At 44.6% G+C, this 23,598-nt stretch overlaps 1 protein-coding gene across 2 annotated transcripts in view; it reads right to left on the bottom strand.

Annotated features, from left to right (window-relative positions):
- The window catches only part of PIK3R1 (phosphoinositide-3-kinase regulatory subunit 1), a 96,373-nt gene extending 76,768 nt beyond the window's left edge, over positions 1–19,605 (bottom strand). The window contains exons 1-2 of one of the 2 annotated variants that reach the window (XM_040262645.1): positions 19,393–19,605; positions 6,605–7,316 (exon numbers count right to left, since the gene is read on the bottom strand). In XM_040262645.1, the coding sequence (XP_040118579.1) occupies positions 6,605–6,938 (334 nt within the window). In that variant the 5' untranslated portion in view covers positions 6,939–7,316; positions 19,393–19,605. Of the gene's footprint in view, positions 1–6,604; positions 7,317–7,409; positions 11,173–19,392 lie in introns of those variants that run through there. The other variant, XM_040262647.1, reaches the window with a different exon arrangement.
- Positions 19,606–23,598: the final 3,993 nt, after the last annotated feature.

Here is a 23,598-nt window from a genome sequence, read left to right as displayed (position 1 = left end):
CTACTCTTTGTGACTCCATGGACTAGAGCCCGTAGAATTCCGTCCATGGAATTCTCTAGGCAAGAATACTCCAGTGGGCAGCCATTCCCATCTCCAGGGTATCTTCCTGACCCAGGGATCAAAACGGGATCTTCAGCATTGGAGGCAGTTTCTTTACCATCTGAGCCAACACAAATTGCCAACAACCGATGGATCACAGAAAAAGCAAGGAGTTCCAGAAAACCATATACTTCTGCTATACTGACTACACCAGAGCCTTCAACAGTGTGGATCACAATGAACTGTGGAAAATTCTTAAAGAGATGGGAATACCAAACCACCTAACCTGCCTTCTGAGAAATCTGTATGCACGTCAAGAAGCAATAGTTAGAACTGGACACGGAACAACACACTGGTTCCAAATCGGTAAAGGAGTATGTCAAAGCTGTATACTGTCTAAGAATTTGTCCATTTCTTTCAAGTTGTCCATTTTCTTGGCATGTAGTTGCTAATAGTAGTCTCTTATGATCCTTTGTATTTCTGTGTTGTCTGTTGTGATCTCTCCATTTTCATTTCTAATTTTATTGATTTGATTTTTCTCCCTTTGTTTCTTGATGAGTCTGGCTAACGGTCTGTCAATTTTATTTATCTTCTCAAAGAACCAGCTTTTGGCTTTGTTGATTTTTGCTATGGTCTCTTTTGTTTCTTTTGCATTTATTTCTGCCCTAATTTTTAAGATTTCTTTCCTTCTGCTAACTCTGGGGTTCTCCATTTCTTCCTTTTTTAGTTGCTTTAGGTGTAGAGTTAGGTTATTTATTTGATTTTCTTCTTGTTTCTTGAGGTATGTCTGTATTGCTATGAACCTTCCCCTAAGCACTGCTTTTACAGTGTCCTACAGGTTTTGAGTTGTTGTGTTTTCACTTTCATTCATTTCTATGCATATTTTGATTTCTTTTATTTCCTCTGTGATTTGTTGGTTATTCAGCAGCATGTTGTTCAGCCTCCATATGTTGGAATTTTTAATAGTTTTTCTCCTGTAATTGAGATCTAATCTCACTGCATTGTGGTCAGAAAAGATGCTTGGAATGATTTCAATTTTTTTAAATTTACCAAGGCTAGATTTATGGCCCAGGATGTAATCTATCCTGGAGAAGGTTCCATGTGCGCTTGAGAAAAAGGTGAAATTCATTGTTTTGGGATGAAATGTCCTGTAGATATCAATTAGGTCTAACTGGTCTATTGTATCATTTAAAGTTTGTGTTTCCTTGTTAATTTTCTGTTCAGTTGATCTATCCATAGGTGTCAGAGGGGTTATGTAATACACCACATTAACAAATTGAAAAATAAAAACCATGATTATCTCAATAGATGCAGAGAAAGCCTTTGACAAAACTCAATATCCATTTATGATAAAAACCCTCCAGAAAGCAGGAAGAGAAGGAACATACATCAACATAATAAAAGCTATATATGACAAACCCTCAGCAAACATTATCTTCAATGGTGAAAAATTGAAAGCATTTCCCCTAAAATTAGGAACAAGACAAGGGTGCCCACTCTCACCACTACTATTTAACATAGTTTTGGAAGTTTTGGTCACAGCAATCAGAGCAGAAAGAGAAATAAAAGGAATCCAGATTGGAAAATAAGAAGTAAAACTCTCACTATTTGCAGATGACATGATCCTCTACATAGAGAACCCTAAAGACTCCACCAGAAAATTACTACAGCTAAGCAATGAATATAGTAAAGTTGCAGGATATAAAATCAACACACAGAAATCCCTTGCATTCCTATACACTAATAATGAGAAAATAGAAAGAGAGATTAAGGAAACAATTCCAACAAAGAGAATAAAATACTTAGGAATATATATACCTAAAGAAACAAAAGACCTATATATAGGAAACTATAAAACTATAAAAGAAATCAAAGAGGACACAAACAGATGGAGACATATATCATGTTCATGGATCGGAAGAATCATTATAGTGAAAATGAGTATACTACCCAAAGCAATCTATAGATTCAATGCAATCCCTATCAAGCTACCAACGGTATTTTTCACAGAGCTAGAACAACTAATTTCACAATTTGTATGGAAATACAAAAAACCCCGAATAGCCAAAGCAATCTTGAGAAAGAAGAATGGAACTGGAGAAATCAACCTGCCTGACTTCAGGCTCTACTATAAAGCCACAGTCATCAAGTCAGTATGGTACTGGCACATAGACAGAAATATAGATCAATGGAACAAAATAGAAAGCCCAGAGATAATCCACACACCTATGGACACCTTATCTTTGACAAAGGAGGCAAGAATATACAATGGAGAAAAGACAAGCCTTGGCTCAGATAGTAAAGCGTCTGTCTACAACGTGAGAGACCTGGGTTCGATCCCTGGGTTGGGAAGATTCCCTGGAGAAGGAAGTGGCAACCCACTCCAGTACTATTGCCTTGAAAATCCCATGGAGGAGCTTGGTGCAGGCTACTATCCATGGGGTTGCAGAGTCGGGCACGACTGAGCGACTTCACTTTCTTAGGAAGTGGCGCTGGGAAAACTGGTCAACCACTTGTAAAAGAATGAAACGAGAACACTTTCTAACACCATACACAAAAATAAACCCAAAATGGATTAAAGATCTAAACCTAAGACCAGAAACTATAAAACTCCTAGAGGAATGGGTATAACACTCTCCAACATAAATCACAGCAGGATCCTCTATGACCCACCTCCCAGAATACTGGAAGTAAAAGCAAAAATAAACAAATGGGACCTAATTAAAATTAAAAGCTTCTGCACAACAAAGGAAACTCTCAGCAAGGTGAAAAGATAGCCTTCAGAATGGGAGAAAATAACAGCAAACGAAGCAACTGACAAAGAATTAATCTCAAAAATATACAAGCAACTCCTGCAGCTCAATTCCAGAAAAATAAACAACCCAATCAAAAAATGGGCCAAAGAACTAAACAGACATTTCTCCAAGGAAGACATAAAGATGGCTAACAAACACATGAAAAGATGCTCAACATCACTCATTATCAGAGAAATGCAAATCAAAAACACAATGAGGTACCATTTCACACCAGTCAGAATGGCTGCGATCCAAAAGCCTACAAGGAATAAATGCTGGAGAGGGTGTGGGGAAAAGGGAACCCTCTTACACTGTTGATGGGAATGCAAACTAGTACAGCCACTATGGAGAACAGTATGGAGATTCCTTAAAAAACTGGAAATAGAACTGCCATATGATCCAGCAATCCCACTGCTGGGCATACACACCAAGGAAATCAGAATTGAAAGAGACACGTGTACCCCAATGTTCATCGCAGCACTGTTTATAATAGCCAGGACATGGAAGCAACCTAGATGTCCATCAGCAGATGAATGGATAAGAAAGCTGTGGTACATATACACAACGGAGTACTACTCAGCCATTAAAAAGAATATATTTGAATCAGTTCTAATGAGGTGGATTAAAGTGGAGCCTATTATACAGATTGAAGTAAGCCAGAAAGCAAAACACCAATACAGTATACTAACACATATATATGGAATTTAGAAAAATAGTAATGATAACCCTGTATGCGAGACAGCAAAAGAGACACAGATGTATAGAATAGTCTTTTGGACTCTGTGGGAGAGGGCGAGGGTGGGATGATTTGGGAGAATGGCATTGAAACATGTATATTATCATATGTGAAACAGATCACCAGTCCAGGTTCGATGCATGATACAGGATGCTTGGGGCTGGTGCACTGGGATGACCCAGAGGGAGGGGATGGGGAGGGAGGTGGGAGGGGGGTTCAGGATGGGAACACGTGTACACCTGTGGCGAATTCATGTCAATGTATAGCAAAACTAATACAATATTGTAAAGTAATTAGCCTCCAATTAAAATAAATAAATTTATATTAAATAAAAAAACAGGAAAATATAAGTGTTGGCCAAAAAAAAACAAAAAAAAGCTGTATACTGTCACCCTGTTTCTTTAACTTATATGCAGAGCACATCATGAGAAATGCCGGGCTGGATGAAACACAAGCTGGAATCAAGACTGCCAGGAAAAACATCAATAACCTCAGATATGAAGATGATACCACCCTTATGGCAGAAAGTGAAGAGGAACTAAAGAGCCTCTTGATGAAAGTGAAAGAGGAAAGTGAAAAAGCTGGCTTAAAACTCAACATTCAAAAAATTAAGATCATGGCATCCAATCCCATCACTTCACGGCAAATAGATGGGGCAAACAATGGAAACAGTGACCAACATTATTTTCTTGGGCTCCAAAATCACTGCAGATGGTGACTGTAGCCATGAAATTAAAAGATGCTTGTTCCTTGGAAGAAAAACTATAACCCAGACATACATATTAAACCTAGAAAACGTATTAAAAAGCAGAGACATTACTTTGCCAACAAAGGTCCAGCTATTCAAAGCTATGGTTTTTCCAGTAGAGATGTATGGATGGTGAGAGTTGGACTATAAAGAAACATGAGGGCCAAAGAATTGATGCTTCTGAACTCTTGAGAGTCCCTTGGACTGCAAGGAGATCAAACCAGTTAATCCTAAAGGAAATCAGTCCTGAATATTCATTGGAAGGACTGATACTGAAGCTGAAGCTCTAATACTCTGGCCACCTGATGCGAAGATCTGATTCATTTGAAAAGACTCTGATGCTGGGAAAGATTGAGGGCAGGAGAAGGGATGACAGAGGATAAGATGATTGGATGGCATCACTGACTAGATGGACGTGAGTTTGAGTAAGCTCTGGGAGTTGGTGATGGACAAGGGATGCCTGGCGTGCTGCAGTCCATGGGGTTGCAAAGAGTCAGACAGGACTAAGCGACTGAACTGACTGAATCTTTCATATGCTGAGAGAAATTAAATTTTTTTCCCTTTTGAATTAGTCTCCATATAAGGAAGTGTCTCTAACTTATAATATCAAAAGTCAAATGAAGAATATGTAGTTGGTAGGAAAAAAGAAACAATTATCACCTACCTCCCTTCACGCCCCCCTACCCCACCCCAGCTAAGTGAAACCATGCAAGAAACACAATGGTTGACAAAATTACATGTATATGTGTCAAGCTTTTTGGAGCATCTAGAAAGAAAAACTATTGTTTTGAACTGTCGAGTTAAATGTATCATTTGGGCATTACTTCTAACAAATGGTATAATGTTTATAAAACAAGTATCCCTGTTGGGCTGGGATGGAAGAGAAAAGCTCTTCTCTTCCAGTATCTTTAGTGAGTTCCTTGACTTTTATGAAATATTCCCAATTCTATTTACCCCTGCATTCTGCTTCTTCACTCTTGGTACTTCATTCATTTGAGCTAGAATAAGTCAATGTTAAAGAAGACACAAGAGTACCAGGAGCTTATCCAGAAATACAGTCAGTCTTACTTGACAAATAACCACTGCAGTTGGGTCCACCCATTAGAAACACATCTTTCCATACCTTTCTCTTGTCTGTGGGCAAAAGATTATACAGGGGGAATAAGGCTTGAGATTTACTAGTGAAGAAATGATCTGACAAGGCTGTTAACAGCAAAGCAGCAAAAGGCTTGTCCCTGTGAAACACCTTAAGGAATAGCTGTGCTCGGAGCTGAAGTGGGGACCATCTCCCATCAACAATGAGCGGGTTTTGGGGTTTCCCTGGTGGCTCAGTTGTACAGAACCCGGCTGCCAATGCAGGAGACACAAGTTCAATCCCTGATTTGGGAAGATCCCACACGCCTCGACGCAACTAAGTCCATGTGCCTCAACTATTGAGCCCGCATTCTAGAGCCTGGGGAACCACAGTTATTAAAGCGCAAGCGCCCGAGAGCCTGTGCTCTGCAACATGAGCAGCCACCACCATGAGGAGCCCGAGCACTGCAACTAAGGAGGAGCCCCCTTTGGCCATACCTAGGGAAAATGAAGACCCAGTACAGCCAAAAATAAATAAATGAAATTATATATATAAAGGAAAAAAAAAAACCATGAGTGGGTTTGGATCAAGGTGGCTTCCACTTGAGAAAAACATTCAGTGGCTTCTTTTTTTCTCATGAACAGACGACATGACCCAGGCAGCAAGAGGTTCCCTATGCATCTATACTAACTACAGGATCGAGTTTCAGCTTCAGCCAATACTCCTGGAGAAGAAACCAAGAGGCAGACACCAGGTTATAAAAACAACGGTTTCTTCTCTGCCGAGTTCTGTGGTCATTTTATTACTCTCTCCATTTTCCATGAAGATCATTTTCCATTAAATATACTTACATTAACCTTACCCTCTACTTTCCCCTAATGATTATTTGGATATACAGTACCAATTACATGAATAAGAATGCAATAGGTGTTTGATTCCACAGTGACTCTAATAATCGTGTTCAGAGACATTCACTAAACAGGTTCTCAGATATCATGTCCTATTTTTTATAACAACTCTCCACCCCACGAACACAAATTTCTAGCCAAGTAATAACTAACCAACTTTTATGCACTGTTTGTAAATTCAAGTAAAGCTGCTAAACCAATTTCTGCCCAGAGCATTTTAGCCCAGCCCAACCAATCTGAGACTTTTCCTTTAAAAAAAAAAAAAAAAAAGGAGTCATGAAGCAATCACTCATCAATACTGACCTTGTTGCTCACTGTCTGCTTCAGTTTTTGAAGGACCTGGGGCAACAGGAAGGGGTCGAGGTGGCCGGGGCTTTGGTGTGGGAGGCGAGATCTTTTTCCTTCCAATATATTCTACGTAAGTTCCCGGAAAGTCTCCCCTCTCCCCTGTCGTCTCGTTATAGCCATTTAACCAGCCAATTTCTTCAGGCTTGGCTTCCTGTCCATCACTGAATCCAAGAGCGACTAAGGACCCTTTGTTCACAGTCAATATGTCCCCCAGGTGCAAGTCAATGTCTTCTTCCCGCTCCTTTTTATAGTCGTACAGCGCCCGGTACTGGTACCCTTCGGCACTCATGGCTGCAGACCTGAGACCATGCAATGGCTGAGGCTGGCTGCACCCTGCAGTCTACCCTGACGTTTCTCTGGGAAGTGAATTCAGAGTGTGTGCCAAGGCTCCTGATACACCTCCAGCAGGGGACAAAGCATCAATCTCCAAAGGTTTAGGAGGAGAGGTGATTGGCCATCCGGCCGTCCATCTGTCCTCCATGAAGGGTGTGGCTGAAGTCAAGGCTCTCCTCCTCTGTGGCCACGGTCCCCTCACCAGCTTCCTCTTCAGCGACTCGTCAACACGCCGACTCCAGGCTGACTCCCCCGGCGAGGCCCGATCCTTTCTGACACTCTTGTCACGCTGCCCATCTGTCGTTGACGGTGGCACGCCACATGCGAGCTGCACCTAGCAGAGGGAAAGCAAGACTTATGAATGAGCAGCACACTTGGGCCATCTGCGTGAGTGTGGGCTTGGACTGCCATTCAACAAGTACTCAACCAATCTGGCAGAAGGACACGGGCCGGCGTACTTGCACTTCACGCGGTATACACAACAAAGACAAGGAAGGCAGGCGGTCCCTGCTTTCTAAGAATGCTCGGCAGGCTGAGAAGGGTGCTGGCACGTGGCAACATCTCTGAGACAAGAAGGGATACAAGGAAGCATGACATGAGGTATATGTCCTAAGAGAGCAGAGACTGAACGCTAGGGAGTTCAAGTAGGGGAGAGCCCACATCTCACTGCAGGCATCTGAAGACAGAACATTAGGTGAAGCTGTGAGGGGGCATGTGTCACCTTCTGGGAAGAGCCAGAACAGGCAGTCCAGTATGTGTGAAGCCAAAGAGGAGGCATCGGATCCGAGTTAGAAAGATAAGCAGGGGTGGTATGACGCCACGCATGCCTGTGGCGAGTTCATGAGTAATGCTACCTGCAATGGGGAGACAGGAAAAGGCTTGGAGAAAGGGGACGGACAGGACCAGGGTTACATGTGAAGAATTTCAATCTAATCCTGATGCATGAGAGGGGCTGTCAGAGAGACAGAAGAGGAGAGCCAGGCAAGGCGTTTTGCAGCCGTCTGGGCAAGTGGGCATGAGGGCATGAACCAAAGTGGCAGGAGAAGGCGTGGAGAGGTAGGAACTGAAAAGGGACAAAGAGGTGGGGGGGGGGAGCATGGCAGCACTGAAAAATGGATGGAGAGAAGCACGCAAGACTGGGATACTGCATCCCAGTGGGGGAGACAGAGAGACCACAGCAAGATGAGGCACAGGACCGCAGAGAAGCCAAGAGGAAGGGCTCTTCCCAGCCTCGAGAGCTGAGCGAAGGTTCAAGGCACTGTCGATTACTGGGGCCTAGAGATCAGCTACTCCATCCACTATTTTAGAACTCATTTCTACATGACATCAGATAATCAAGAAATATTTACTTGTGTGTCTGTTTAGCAGCATATTAGTATGTGGTAATATAAAGAAATAAAAAAGACACAAAAATTTAGTATATAATACCAGAACATAGGTCATTTTGCTGGTACCTTCCAAGCAAAAAAAAGCAAAGTAGAAAGTATAAACTGTACAGAAAAGTACAAAATAAAAAGGAAAAATGCTCTCTCCTTCTCACTTTCTCCTTTATCCCAAAGGTTATTACTGTTTGATTTTAAAAAGCAATAAAAATGATATATTATTTTTTAAAAAAGAGAAAGAGAGCAAAAAGGGTACCTGACCCTGAGTTCATGAGAAGACCGTAGATACCAGTATCAGGCAAAGGGAAGCCAGGAGGCCTTGGTGCGCTAGAAGTGATGCTGAGCATCCAAACCCACGTGTGAGTAGCTGAAAACCTGGTCTGTGATTCAGGACAGGGAACATACCTGAAGTTTGGTAATCAGCTGCAAATAAGGCATGGGCAAACTCAATGGAATGAAGAAACTCAGAAAAAAAAAAAAAGTTAAAAAGAAAACAACAACAACAACAACAACAAAAACCCAAGGACAAAACATTGAGGCTCATTGAATGCTGATGAAATGGGAAAGTCAAGGTCTGGAGACAATACCATGTCCTGGAAATAAGGGGTAAGAGGATTCAGGTAGAAAAGGGTAATCTCTAAGACTAAATCCTGTAGAGGCCTCTGGGAGTGTAAAATAGGCAGGGCTAGGTCACCCCAGGGCTGCGTCAAGCAGAGCAAGCCACTCTAGTCTAATGGTATAGAGGATCTGTTGCTGTTCAGTTGCTAAATTGTGTCCGACTCTGGAACCCGGGGACTTTGCAGCACACCTTTAAGGAGCTAAGGAATAAAGAGAAAGCAGATAGCTGCTGCAGATCACTATGAAGACAGTTCAGTGGAGGAGGAAATGCAAGTTTCTTCTTTTTTTAACTAGTGGAGGCAGAGGGCTTGGAGAGTCAAGAGACTCTTAAGAAAGGCAGTAAGCAGCTTGGACTGCCGCTAGAACAGAGAACACCGTGCACTCAGACACACTATGCGCCCCACGTTCATTTCTCCAGGTTATCTTGGTCATAAAGAGGAAAAGCAAACTCAAGGTTTCAGTTAAGCTGGCTGAACAATAAAGCAATAAAAACAATAGCCTCACAATGTCGGTGTGCTATGTCAAAGAGAGCTTTTGTAAGTTTTCAAGAGTAGAACCCCTTAGAAGTTTAATATTATAGGCACTCTGCGGTGCAGGCATCTTAAGAAGCAAAATCTAATCACAGATTAATTGTTATGCTGGCATTCAGAAGTGTAAAGCATTCAACTTTACATGGCTAAAGCCTCTTAGCTGTAATACAATAACACTCTTAGGAGAGTTACATATTAAAAGAAGCAAAAACAAACACTGGAGATCTTTGTGTAGCAAGAATATTAATTTGGGGTAGTATTCTACTTTGCATTTCAGTCAGCAGAGGAAAAAAAAAAAATTAAAGCAGCCAGCAGAGCATATGAGAAAAATAAACTATGTTATGTTTGAAGACAGCTTCTCCTTTTGCCAGATCCAGAATCAAATTAAATATTCACTGCATAAATTCACACGAAAATGTAGAACTAGCAAATCCCATTTTTAGTACTAATGTACTCTGTTACAAATGAGACACAGAACTCTAAAGAACATGGAAATTTACATATCCCTAAATGCCTGGAAACCAGGCAATATGCCTAAGAATAATTTAATTCCTCCAAATTTGCCTTGAATTTTTTCTTAGCTTTTCCTGGCAATTTATGTCTTTTCGGGAGGAGGAAAATCCTCAACTAGAAGGCTGGGTAGATCCTTCCGCCAGCTGCTGCCTATGGCTTCCTGTTTCAACAACCCAGAAGGCCAGTTTGGTGAGATTCTTAACAGAATGAGCAGTATAATGATCCCTCTCTCTCTTCTTCCCTGTCCCCTGCAACTCTTCCCCTCCCCTCTAAAAAGCCTCAGCAAATCGCCAAGCCTTGCTCATGACATATCTCTGCAGCTATGCATGTCCTGCACCAGGGGACACTGTAGTACGAAAAGCCTCTAGGTCTGCTCAAGGTCTTATAAACCTAAAAACTATGTTAACACTGGCCTGAAGCAAAATCCCTGCAAAGAAATAAAGAACCCTGAGGAACCCTAGTGAAGTGAAATCGCTCAGTCGTGTCTGACTCTTTGCGACCCCATGGACTGTAGCCCACCAGGCTCCTCCACCCATGGGATTCTCCAGGCAAGAGTACTGGAGTGGGTTGCCATTTCCTTCTCCAGGGGATCTTCCCAACCCAGGGATCAAACCCAGATCTCCTGCATTGCAGGCAGACACTTTAACCTCTGAGCCACCAGGGAACCCTAAGACTCTAGCAACTCCTAGACTCTAGAGCAGCAATAACAATCCTCAGCTTACATGCCAAAGACTTGTCTCTACAAAGCTCCCCATCCTCACCATTTGTAAGAACCACCTTACTTTGCGTGTAAGATTCTTGTGCAGAATTCTGGGCCCTCAACCAAAAAAAAAAAAAAAAAATCCCCAGATCTTCTATGACTCTAGGGCTAGAAGTAACACACACCACTCTTCTGGGACTCCATCATCAAGGCCAGAAAGACCAATCAAAACAATCCAAGGCCAGCCATGATTCCGTGGCAATTAAGTAACTGGAGAGCATTTAAGAGGGAGAGCTGCCTAGCCATCTGGGGGGCACATGAAGGGCATCCTATGGAGAGGTACAGAGAGGCCTTGGCTAGAGGGAGGAAGCACGTGGCTTCTCTGCTGCACACCTTACACTTCCTCCTGATGGCCAGGCCCATTTAAACGATGTCACTGTCGTCATGAAAGTGAAAGGGAAGTCGCTCAGTCTTGTCCCATGGACTGGAGCCTACCAGGCTCCTCTGTCCATGGGATTTTCCAGGCAAGAGTACTGGAGTGGATTGCCATTTCATTGTCGTCATGGTCATCATCTAATACTGGGAGCTATAGATGTATTAACCCATTCAACCATTACCACCAAATATTTATTGGGAACTAGACTGTGTGGATCACAATAAACTGTGGAAAATTCTGAAAAGAGATGGGAATGCCAGACCACCTGACCTGCCTCTTGAGAAACCTGTATGCAGGTCAGGAAGCAACAGTTAGAACTGGACATGGAACAACAGACTGGTTCCAAATAGGAAAAGGAGTCCGTCAAGGCTCTATATTGTCACCCTGTTTATTTAACTTATATGCAGAGTACATCATGAGAAATGCTGGGCTGGAAGAAACACAAGCTGGAATCAAGACTGCTGGGAGAAATATCAATAACCTCAGATATACAGATGATACCATCCTTATGGCAGAAAATGAAGAGGAACTAAAAAGCCTCTTGATAAAAGTGAAAGAGGAGAGTGAAAAAGTTGGCTTAAAGCTCAACATTCAGAAAAAGAAGATCATGGCATCTGGTCCCATCACTTCATGGGAAATGGATGGGGAAAGAGGGAAACAGTGTCAGACTTTATCGTTTTGGGCTCCAAAATCACTGTAGATGGTGACTGCAGCCATGAAATTAAAAGACACTTACTTCTTGGAAGAAAAGTTATGACCAACCTAGATAGCATATTGAAAAGCAGAGACATCACTTTGCCAGCAAAGGTCCGTCTAGTCAAGGCTATGGTTTTTCCAGTGGTCATGTATGGATGTGAGAGTTGGACTGTGAAGAAAGCTGAGCACCGAAGAATTGATGCTTTTGAACTGTGGTGTTGGAGAAGACTCTTGAGAGTCCCTTGGACTGCAAGGAGATCTAACCAGTCCATCCTAAAGGAGATCAGTCGTGGGTGTTCATTGGAAGGACTGATGCTAAAGCTGAAACTCCAATACTTTGGCCACCTCATGCAAAAAGTTGCTCTTTGGAAAAGAGTCAACTGATGCTGGGAGGGATTGGGGGCAGAAGGAGAAGGGGACGACAGAGGATGAGATGGCTGGATGGCATCACTGACTCGATGGACATGAGTCTGAGTGAACTCCAGGAGTTGGTGATGGACAGGGAGGCCTGGTGTGCTGCGATACATGGGGTCGCAAAGAGTCGGACATGACTGAGTGACTGAACTGACTGACTGATATGTGTATTAACATGGGTCAGTAACCATGAGGTGGGTACTACCAACATTCTCACTTTACGCAAGAGGAAATGAGGTGCAGAGAGTTTGTGTCTTGGCTGTGATATCTTGGCCAGTGATAGGCAATGATCAGCAAGTGATAGGTAAAACTAGAGTTCAGATCCAGGCAGTCTGGCTCCAGAGTCATCACTTTTAACATTCTAAAACCTGCTGCTCAAACTCAGTTTCCCTGGATGCCCATGGATGGCCAGATAAGTCAATAAGGTCATCCACGTAGACTCCTTGCCTGCATACTCAGACCTCTCAAACTCATCTTGATGGTCTGCTTTTTACTCTCTGTGATAGTGGCCTTATTGGCAGTATCTGTGGCTCTTTCACAAAAAAAAAAACACCTGCACATAGAGAAGCCTTTATAACTCAACAGGAGTGCCCTTAAGTCTGAGACTCAGCATCCTGGACCATGCAGATTTTCTTCCAAAGAGACTTCACAGAGATGCATCCTTGCCAAACAAGTCCATAAAGGGGTGAATCAAATATTGGGCACCTAACTTCTAGAATGGAGAAGGCAATGGCAAGGCTGCCCTCTTCTGGAATCCTGTCCATTTCTGGTCTACAAGCTTCAGCTTCTGTCACCTAAATGCCTCCTGCTGCTACCCCAGTCCTGTCACTGCACAACTTCTGACAACTCAGTCCCTGCTGGGTGGTGGGGGAGAGAGATGTAAATCATCATCCACAGTCATTGGGGAGAGATCATGTTTAGAGGACCGGCACGTTCTCTTTCTCTCACCTTCAGGTTTGCCCCAGCACAGCAGAAATCTCTGCAACCTCAGACACTGGTAGTGCCTAGATTCCTCACCTGTGGTCAGTGTGGAGCCCAAACTATACGTTCCCCAGATTCACAAGCTTGTATCTTTAACCTCTTTGGCTACATGCACCTGTCCATTGAACTATTCCCACTCAGTTCCAATGGAATTATTTCCATAGTTTAGGTTTTTATATGCAGATAATATCCACCACAGGGCTTCCCTTGCAGCTCAGATGGTAAAGAATCCGCCTGCAATGCAGGAGATGCAGGTTCGATCCCTGAGTAAGATCCCCTAGAGAAGGAAAGGGCAACCGACTCCAGTATTCTTGCCTGGTAAATTCCATGGACTGAGAAGCCTGACAGGCTACAGTCCATGGGGTCGCAAAAAATGACTTAGCGATTAAACAACAGTATCCACTATTCGTAATTAATGTTTTCAAATAACTGAAGCAGTTTTATGACATAGGCTCTAAGCCAGTGCATAACCTGAGTTACTGTAACAAAAGCTATAAAGAAAACCTAGGAACAAATAACAAATTAACTTAACTCTTATTAGAACATCATATGAAACAGTTCAAAAGTTCCTTCACAGGAATTATTTTGCTCCTATCTTTGAAGCCTTTTACAGACTGCCTGAAATGAAGGCAGATTTTCTCTCTGCTAAAATACTGACCAATTCTCATTCTGTTCCTCAGAATAAAGTTGTTTCTGATGCCCCACAAGAAGCTATCCATGACTTCTTAATGTACAACTGCTTGAAAGTAAAATTTCAATTTAACCCTCTAACCCACAGGCATTTGGGCAAAGAACCAAACACAACTCTTTGAAAAGTCCTCTGACTTTGTTGACTTACTCATTCCCATTTACAAAGGACAGAGGTTTAGCAATCTTGGTGGGGAGGCAGGAATAAAGAATATTTTCAAATCACTTAAAATAAACCAAGAATATATCCTGATCGTGTGATTCTACCTTGCCATGAAATCAGCTGTTTGGTCCTGGTTCTCAGCACAAGATAGACCTTCAATCCAGCTGCAAAGCTATGGATCAATTCTTGGGCCTCCAGCCCTACAATTCATCCTTTCATCTTCAGTAGGGCAAGCTCCCTACCTAAACTCACATCGCTCTTTTAAAAAACAGAAAACAGAATTAATCATCTAATCATCATCTAAAAATCTTTTCCCCTTTCAAATATGGTGCCCTGGAAATCATGAAAATCAAATTTTCCTATTAAACATAATGAATTTCAACCTAAAGTGCTGGGCTCAGGGTAAAATTTTATGGGGTGAGAATTTCATCTCAATTAAAATAAAATGAGGGGCTGGGATGAAGCCCCAAATCAGCGACCTCAAGTATTTCCATTCATTTTTCAAACCAACCAGAATGAGTGCCAGGCTGCCATGCTCTGGGGGAGCTGGGCATCTGAGCCACGCCTCCTGCCCGCAGGCCCTCTGGGGGCTGGGTGTGTGGGGACAGGACAAGCCCTGGTCAGACAACAAGGACATGGGGCTCTCCAGAAACCAAAGCAATGGGATGGCGCCAGCCCTGCCGGAGGCGCAGAAACACAGCCCCAGCTGGACGCATTTCTCAGGCTCAGTGGTCATCACAGGGAGGCTGCAGCTTCCAGAGCCTGAGAACACATCCTAGAACCCAGAAAAGGCCCTGGGGTGGACCATTCCAGTTCTCTGCATCACCCCGGGGCAAGGAAGCCCTGAGAGGAGGCTGCCCTGGAATGGCAGGGCGGAAGACACTCTAGCGTCTCTCTTGAGAAAATAGGATGTTACTGTGGAAAATTCTCAGCAAGCAGGTGAGTGTAAGCACTGGACTTCACACTCAAAGATGCTTGTCCCCATTGGGTCCTAGATTTTCCAACTTGACCAAGTCTCTTAAACCTCTCTGTGCCACTGTTTATTATGAAGATGAAAGGAAATTATTTATACAGAGACTGAGCTCTGGTCTTGATAATCAGAGCTTAATATAATTAACACCGACACAGTGCGTACTAGGGGCCAGGCACTGTCCTTCTAGTTTTGTATATATCAACTCATTTAATCCTTGCATTCTGGGTACAGTTTATCATCTCCATTTTACAGATAGAAGAATCAGCACAGAAAAGTTAAATAATGTGCCTCAGGTCAGACAGCTAGTAAATCACAGCTGTAGCAGTAGTATTGTATATCCTATCATTATTATTAGCATTGATTGCCACTTATACAATTCCTATTTAAAACTGGAAACATTTGCCAAGAATTTTTCTTTGGCACTGCTTCTAAACTCTGCAAACTGTACAGAAAGATTCCTGAAGCTAGCCAAAATAAAACTCTGTTTCTTTAACTCCTTTTCAGAGTAAATAGATAGACAGATAAGGGTTGCTTGTGGACTTTGTCCATCTAGTCCTGGGGCAGAGGGTGGCTCTATAGAGGTCAGGGCTGAGGAGACCTGGGAGGGGCCAGGGCTGTGTGAGAGGGTGGTAAGAGGCAGGGGGTGGAGTTAGGGGACAAAACTCCTCTCCAGGAAGCTGTGGTGGCTGCTTCCTAGCTGCTTTCAAAGGAAAACAGGTGATCCCACTCACACAATTCTCCAGGGACTGAAAGCAGTGGCTGCTCCTGTTACAGCCCTAGCTCCTAAGGCTGAGCTCAGAGCTGGACCACTGAAGTCCAGTGAGGGAGAGGGGTCCAGCCTGGCACCTCCCTTTCTTCACTCTCTCCTCCCTTCTGCCAGACTCCTATGACTGCAATACTCTCTGGGGTGATTATTAACATGAACACCGTTTTGACTACAGGTGCAGGAGGTGGGGGCCGGTGAGGGTGGGGAGCACATATGTATAGATATACTTCAAGGAAAACAATGCTGGAAGGATAAAGTCTCCAAGATGTTTTTATACTAGGATTTTTTTTTTAAGCAAAAGGTGTATTACACTTACTCTATCCTTTCGAATGAATACACAAAAACCCTAACATCGCCTAAACAGACATGGTTAGCAGTAATTACAATCTATTTTCAGCTGCTTTGGCATCATGTATGTGAAATCGCCTTTAACTGCCACTTTCTTAAGCAAGTAATTCCAGTAAGAGCGTTGGGAGAATCATGGCAGATAATCATACTAGGGTGTAGGTGGAGGAGACCGGGATACAGAGGGGCAGGTGGAAAAAAGAATAGGATGAATATTTCAAAAATGAATTACAGGCCAAGTTTTTTATTAAAAGCTGTCATATAATTGATATTATGCCTTGCCTTCTAAGGTGATAACCCCTTCCCCTTCCATTGATAAGTAAGGGCTTCTGAGGGCTTCACTGGGACACTCTATTCTCTTACCTTCACTGGCAAATTCCTGTGTCCTCCAAAATACAGAAGAGCTGTGGGGAGCCCGTCTAAATGTATAATATACTAAAAAAAAGGCACTTCCTCTTTTCTTCTGCATTGTGTATGCCTCAGTTGTGGGAGAATTAAAAGCAAAACACCAAATGCAAACATGATCTTAGCTTTCAATATTCTACCTGACCATGAAATCTTTTTTTTAATCTGCTCATTGACCATCTCTTTATTCACTAAAATTGACTTTGCATATGACAAAATGCAAACACAATGCGAGCTGAACTAGAATTATTCCTGTTTTAATGAGCAAGTGGACAACCTTTCAGATTAGATGTCTTTTTAGAATGCTCCCTTAAAATACCTAAGAAAGATTTTGACCAACATACTAGCCTAAGAATTACATGGCATTCATGAAATTTTACTTAAAGATATGAACAAAACTTTTAACAATGCAAAATTTGAGTAAGTGGAGCAGGCCTGCATGAAAATACAAAACCCTCTATAACCAGCCAAGGTGCACTTAACATTTCCAGCAGATAAATTTGCACTACCACCATCACTGTCAATAAGCAAAATACATATCATCTATGACTTACTGTACCACTTCTATTTCCCAAATCAACTTAATACTTTAGGGGTTCACCGTTCTTAATAAATTTAAAGACACAGCTAGAGAAAGACAATACGATTAATCAATGGAAAATGAAATGCTCTTTTCATGTCGGCTGTCAGCATCAGAGGTGAAAAGACACAGTGATACCATCATTTTACAAAAGGAGATAAAACAGCAGATAGTAATGTGTACAATGCAAATATCTGTTATGCAATTGACAACAACAGGTCCCAGATCAAGATGAAAGTTAAAAAGCTACATCCTAACCCACTTTGAAAGCCAGTATCAGATATACAAAACTTTCTTCCAATCACAAAAATTTATATACTTCTATGGAAAAAAGTACAACTCTCTAGTTGCAATTGGCATATAAAAGCTAAAGAGGCCAGTAGTTGACATAACCTAGCATTTCTGCAAGGCAAAGAGCCTCCTCCACAGGCCTTTCCAGTTTAAACCTGATCCTCAACCAAACATATCTTTCCAAATTGAAGAGGGATCCCTCAAAAAAAAAATAATAATAATAATAACTCTGGGTATTTTCTCTGGAATGACCAAAACACTTGCTTCCCAAAGCTTAAGTAACTCTTGTTCCTAAGAAAACTATCATCTACTGCTTTTAAAAAACTAATTATTTCAAGACAGTGTACTCTATCAAGAAATTATGGCTAGGAGTGCTTTTTTCCCCCTCTCTTTCAATGATTTGTGTGTTTCAACGATTTCAATGTTTGTGGCCTTCTGTGCAAAGTCACCAAATTCCTGATGATGACTGATAAACCTGTCTTCCTACTCTGGTCTTTTCTAGCTGATACCTACCTATTCTGACCTTTTCTAACTAACACCTAACCATCTTTAAAGTTGCCAAAACGCAACACAAGCTAATGAAAAAAAAAAAAAGGCAAAAGAACCCACTTCACATAATGCCTGGGTCACTTACACTGTGAATGTCCCGACTAACAACTAAAACTTCAGCCCCATCAAACTGAAATGACAATCTAATGCTGCGTTCAAAACCCGGAACTGTTTTATCCATTCGTACTTCGCACAGACTGACAAAGAGGAAAGAACTGGAGAGGGGGGTAAAAAAGGCCGGAAAACCCCCTATCGCTTCGAAAGTCATCAAACCCCCAAACCCAGTAAACTCGCACTTGTATACCAGCAGTGCTGCAGCTACACCAGAGATTAACGGTAAACGTGAGAGCTTTCTGATATTAAACTACGTCCAGAGAAGCAGAATTTCCCCAAATCCAGTTCACACACATTCTGCTTTCAACATGTAACAGCCATTTCGCTCACACCCTTTCATTACACGATCGAATCTGGTTACCAAAGTACATTTCTGCACTCAAGCGGTTGGCCTGAGCTTTCCTGTTCTCTTTGTCTTGTGATCTGCCAGGCAGTTTCTGCCCTTGGGAAGTGAGCGTGAGAGCTGTGGATTCCAGACAATTCCGCACGATCTTTCAGCTCGGGCTTGCACGCTCTCTCGCTCCCTCTAGCCGGCTCCATATTGCGGGGCCGGTCCCTCCGGTCTCGCCCCACGTTACAAAAAGCTAGATTTCTGGGCTATCCGAAGACCCCATTAAATCTGCCTCCAACAACCTGCCACAGGCCCGGCCGGCATCACACGCCGAGCTAGGGCCCCGGCGACCGGCCGCTCCGAGGCACACTTCCCCCACCCCGGAAGAGGAGGGAGGCAAACTTCGAAGGGCGGGGGCGGCGGGCGAGCTCCTGGGACCCCCGCCCGCCCCGGGCAGCGACCCGGGTGCAGCCGGAGAGCGCGGGGGAAAGCAGAGATCCGGCCCGCTAACGCGAAGGCGGCGGTCAGGGCGCTCTCCTTCGCTGAAGGGCTACGGAAAACTGCAGCCGGGCGACTGGGGGAACCCTCAGTAAAGTGTACGGTGACGGAGAGGTGGCGGAAGCCCGAGTTCGCCTGCAACTCCGGGGAAGAATGCTCCCGGCGGCGCGCACACCCCGTTCGGAAGAGGACCAGGGAAACGGGAGCCGCGAGGGAGCCGGGAGCACGCGGGGACGCTGGCCGCGAAGGGGACCCGCGGATGCCCGGAGGGCGGCAGATGCCAGCGACAGGGAGGACGGCGGCCGGCTCGCTTCCCCCGGCTCGGTTCTGCAGAAGGAGAAGCGGCTGCTGGTGACAGGAAGAGAGCGCCTGTGGCCGCGCGCGCACGCACCGCCTCCCCCTCCCGGGCACACACCCGGACCCGCTGCCGCCGCCTACCTCCCCCACCGGCCGGCTTCCTTCCTCTGCTGAGCCCAGGGTACACCGGCAGCCTCTGGCGCGCACGGCTCCGATGAGCCCCTGACCCAGCTCAGACCCGCCAGCCGTTCCCGACCCGAGCTCGCCGTCTCCAACCCGCTGCCAGCCGTGGCCGCCGCTTCCTCCAACTCCGCTCCAGCTGCTCGCGACTCCTTTCCGTGCGCCAGCAGCTCCAGCGCCAGGCAGCGGCCCCGCCTCCGGCCCCGCCCCGCGCGCCCCGCCCCCGAGCCCTCGCCAACCAGCGTCCGCGGCTCCGCCCCTCTCCGCTGGCACCGCGCCCTCCGCCGCGGCCATTCACCGCGCGGCCAGGGAGCCCGGCGGCCAGCTGGGCGGAGCTCGGATCCTGCCGACCCTTCCTGCGGCCCGGCTCGCCTTCCGCCCCCAGCCGCGGGGATGCCCTGGGCGACCCGGCCGAGTGCTCTGGGTTTTCGCCCGCCGGGCCGGCCAGGTTGCTCCCCGCCTGGGGCTGAGCCGGCTGCCGGGCGTCTTCGAGACCGGAGGCGGCGGGTCTGGGAGAGACCGAGGACGAGTTCAGACTTAGAAGATGCGTCTCTAATCGCGGTGTCTTGAAACACACCCCAGCATCTTTCGAGCCCCCAGCGTCCCAGCGCAGGGGCTGGGGCGGGGAGGACTCAGATTCCAGGCTAGCCAAAGCCGGAGGCCCTGCAGTTCTCGGCCTGGCCAGTGCGGCCGCGGGGGTGGGCGGAAAAACCGCGCCACCCCGCGCGGCGCCTCGAGGTGAAGGAGGGGTGAAAGGGTGAACCGGAGGGACGGGCGTCCGCAGCCTGCCTCGAGCTCCAGGAGCCTGGCTGGCACTGCCGTCCCCGGGAGCCACGGGGGCCCGCCAGAAGGGCAGAGTTTCATGAGGAGGGCGCACGCTGACTGATGATCCCTCTCAGTCCTGAGATGACGGAGCAAATGACCGCAGTTGCTCGTGGGGTCGGTGGGAGGAAGCTCACGGGAACTGTGAATTCCTTAAATTTCTTAATTTTCTAATGCACATTTTTCAGCTAGTCCTCATTATTTTAGTTGCTCAAGAAAAATGTGCTGTTGATACAGACCTTCCTCTGACGGTATGATGGGATGCCACCACCCTCTCTGTTCCTCTTTCCCCCATGAAAACACGTAATAGTCCGCCTTTTAAAAACCTCTTCCCAGATTCCTCTTTCTGCGGTTTCGAGACCTGCACCGCCCAGTCGACTTGCCCTAAAGCCCTGTTCCCAATTTCCTTGCAAAAATATTACTTTTTTTTTTAACCAATAATTTACTTTTGTCAAAGTTTGAGTTTGGTGGGGTTTTTTACAGTTTTTTTTTTAATTCCATTGTTTTTTTCTTTTCTTTATTTTTAATGGACAATGGAAGTAGAGGAAGAATATCCTGAAATTTATTGACTGTACTTAGGAAAGACAGTCATCCCTAAAGGTGATTCACATTCTGATGGACAGCTTAGTTTTGCTCTAGGGTTTTCAGGCCTGGCATTTTTGTTATTCCAACGTATTTCTTGAGCTGGGGATACAAAAGCAGACAGCTACCTACTTACGTAAGAATCCACTTCATCTAAAAGTAAATATGAAGTTTACCAAGCTACATCATTCCCCTGCATCCTGTGAAATGAAGGACCTCATATATTGAGCTTTATAAATGAAAGGAGGGGCCTCACCCTGTGACAGAATAACTTTATCCAATCCAAAAAACTGAGATATAACTGCTATGACATTTGCTGTATTTCCGTTAGGCATGGGCCTGAAGAAACCTTACCAGCTGTCTCCTTTCCTACATAATGAGTTCCTGGAAAGACACTTACATACTGCTCTAGTGGGGTTCTATTCTCCCTAAACTAAAAATAGCATGAACTCCTTGATCAAGCTTCTTTTTCTAGACTTCAGCCACTTATTTCCAGTATATATATATTTTTTCTATCATATTTGAACACATAGCATAAGTCCATAGAGTGTTGCCTGGAAGGACAATATGTCTCTCTTTCCATAAACTGAATAATTTTAGTCTTTGTTTCTGGAGAAGGCAATGGCAACCCACTCCAGTACTCCTGCCTGGAAAATCCCATAGACAGAGGAGCCTGGTAGGCTGCAGTCCATGGGGTCACGAAGAGCTGGACACTTACTGAGTGACTTCACTTTCACTTTTCACTTTCATGCATTGGAGAAGGAAATGGCAACCCACTCCAGTGTTCTTGCCTGGAGAAACCCAGGGATGGTGGAGCCTGGTGGGCTGCCGGCTGTGGGGTCGCACAGAGTCGGACACGACTGAAGTGACTTAGCAGCAGCAGCAATCTTTGTTTCATCTCTATTAAATTGATACCTCTTCACCATTTCACTAATATTCAAATATTTATTCATTTTCTACTAACTTGAATAATAAAAGCGAAAGTCACCACAACAGCAGTATTCAGATTTTTTTAAAAATAACTTTTGCCTTTAATCTAATCTTATCTGGACTCCCAAAATGTAACTGTTATAAGAAGCCATGTGGTGAGACCAAGAGCATCTCTAGGTCTTTGGATCTGCCATGGCATTCCATCTTGGGAATTTGTTGGAAATACAAATTCCCTCCTCAGTGAAATAGACATGCTGGGGGTAGAGCCTGTGAGTCTGTTTTAATATGCCTTCCAAGTGGCATGCTAGGGTGTGAGAACCGTTGCTCCAGGCCTGAGGCATCTGGAAACACAAACTGCAACCACTGCAATAAAATGCTGAAATAAATGCGCAGACACTACTGTTCAATCAGTAACAGCCGAACTGGTGGCTGGCAGCAGTGCCACCATCAAAGAGCTCAACATGTCAAAGGAGGTACAGTTCTCCAAAGGGAGAGAGGACTTACCGTGTGGTGACACGATATTATGGTTGGTGACAGCGAAGGTGTCTCAGAGGCAGACCTACAGGGGTCAAGGACCCCCAACACTGAAAGGCTTTTGGAGCCCACAGCAAGCTGAGAAGTACCCTCCTCAAAGAGGACCCGTAGGATATTCTCATTTGTCACCGTCACTGCAGCTATTTCAATGACAGGAGTGCTAGAATCAGCTTCCGTTAGGACTTCCCTGGTGGTTCGGTGGTTGAGAGTCTTCCTGCCAGTACAGGGGGCCCTGATCCAATCCCTGGTGCAGGAAGATTGCACATGGAGGCCTGGGCCTCACAACTACTGAGCTTGTACTCGGCAACAAGAGAAGCCAGTGCAATGAGAAGCACGTGCACCGCAGCTAGAGAGTAGCCCCCACTCGCTGAACTAGAGAAAGCTCACGCGCAGGAGCGAAGACCCAGAAGAGCCAGAAATAAATAAATAAACAACTTCAAACAAAAAGAATAAGCTTCCTTTAGACTTGAAACCTAAGTCTGTCATTCAAGGTCAAAATCAGAATTAAACAAGAACAAATGCCATCAAGCCTTTGTCTTAGGGCCCACAGCAGCTCGGGCACTATGTAGGCGCTTGCTAGATATGCAGAATCCCAGACCTGCTGAATCACAATTTGCATTTTAACAAGGTCCCCAGGTGTTCTGTATGCAAGTTAAACTCTGAGATGCTTTTAGACCGATCCTCAATTTTGGAATTGCCTGGGGAGCTTATAAAAATCCCAATGCCTGGATTACACAACAGATTATATCAAAATCTTTGGGGGTTGGAACAGAGTCATCAGTAGCTTTTAAAGTTCTTCATATGATTCCAGTATTTGAAGCCAGGTTCAAGAACCACTGTCTTAAAGGACCCAGGTGGGAAAAGTGCCATAGGAAAGCCAGCTGGGGAGAAACTGCAGCCTAAATGGCTGCTCTTAAAGGGAGCAGCTGGTACTAGAGTTTAGCCGACTGTGGTCACGCAGGAATGTGAGCCCAGATTTGCCAGGCCTTTCAGAGAGAAGTTGGAAATCCAGATTTTTTTTTTTTTATGGGCGATTTCCCAATTATTAAATGCTGGCAATTCATTCAACATTTTTTGAACCCTGGGTTTAGGCCACATAAGAGTTATGACCACCAGTTTATAGTTTTATGATGCTCTATGACATAAAATTAAGTGGGCCTAAAAAAAGAATAAAAAAAGAAAGGATGCCCAAGAAGATAATGAACTTGAGGTCAAACTGTTCATCTCAAGGCTCATGTATTTCGAAACTTCTGTTCTCTACAACACCAAACATTTGCAGGAATTCAATGGCTGAGAATT

This window comes from Oryx dammah, unplaced genomic scaffold (assembly GCF_014754425.2).
Source record: "Oryx dammah isolate SB20612 unplaced genomic scaffold, SCBI_Odam_1.1 HiC_scaffold_20, whole genome shotgun sequence".
NCBI lineage: Eukaryota > Metazoa > Chordata > Mammalia > Artiodactyla > Bovidae > Oryx > Oryx dammah.
Note: the sequence above shows the minus strand (reverse complement) of the source record. Positions and strands in the feature narration are given on the sequence as shown.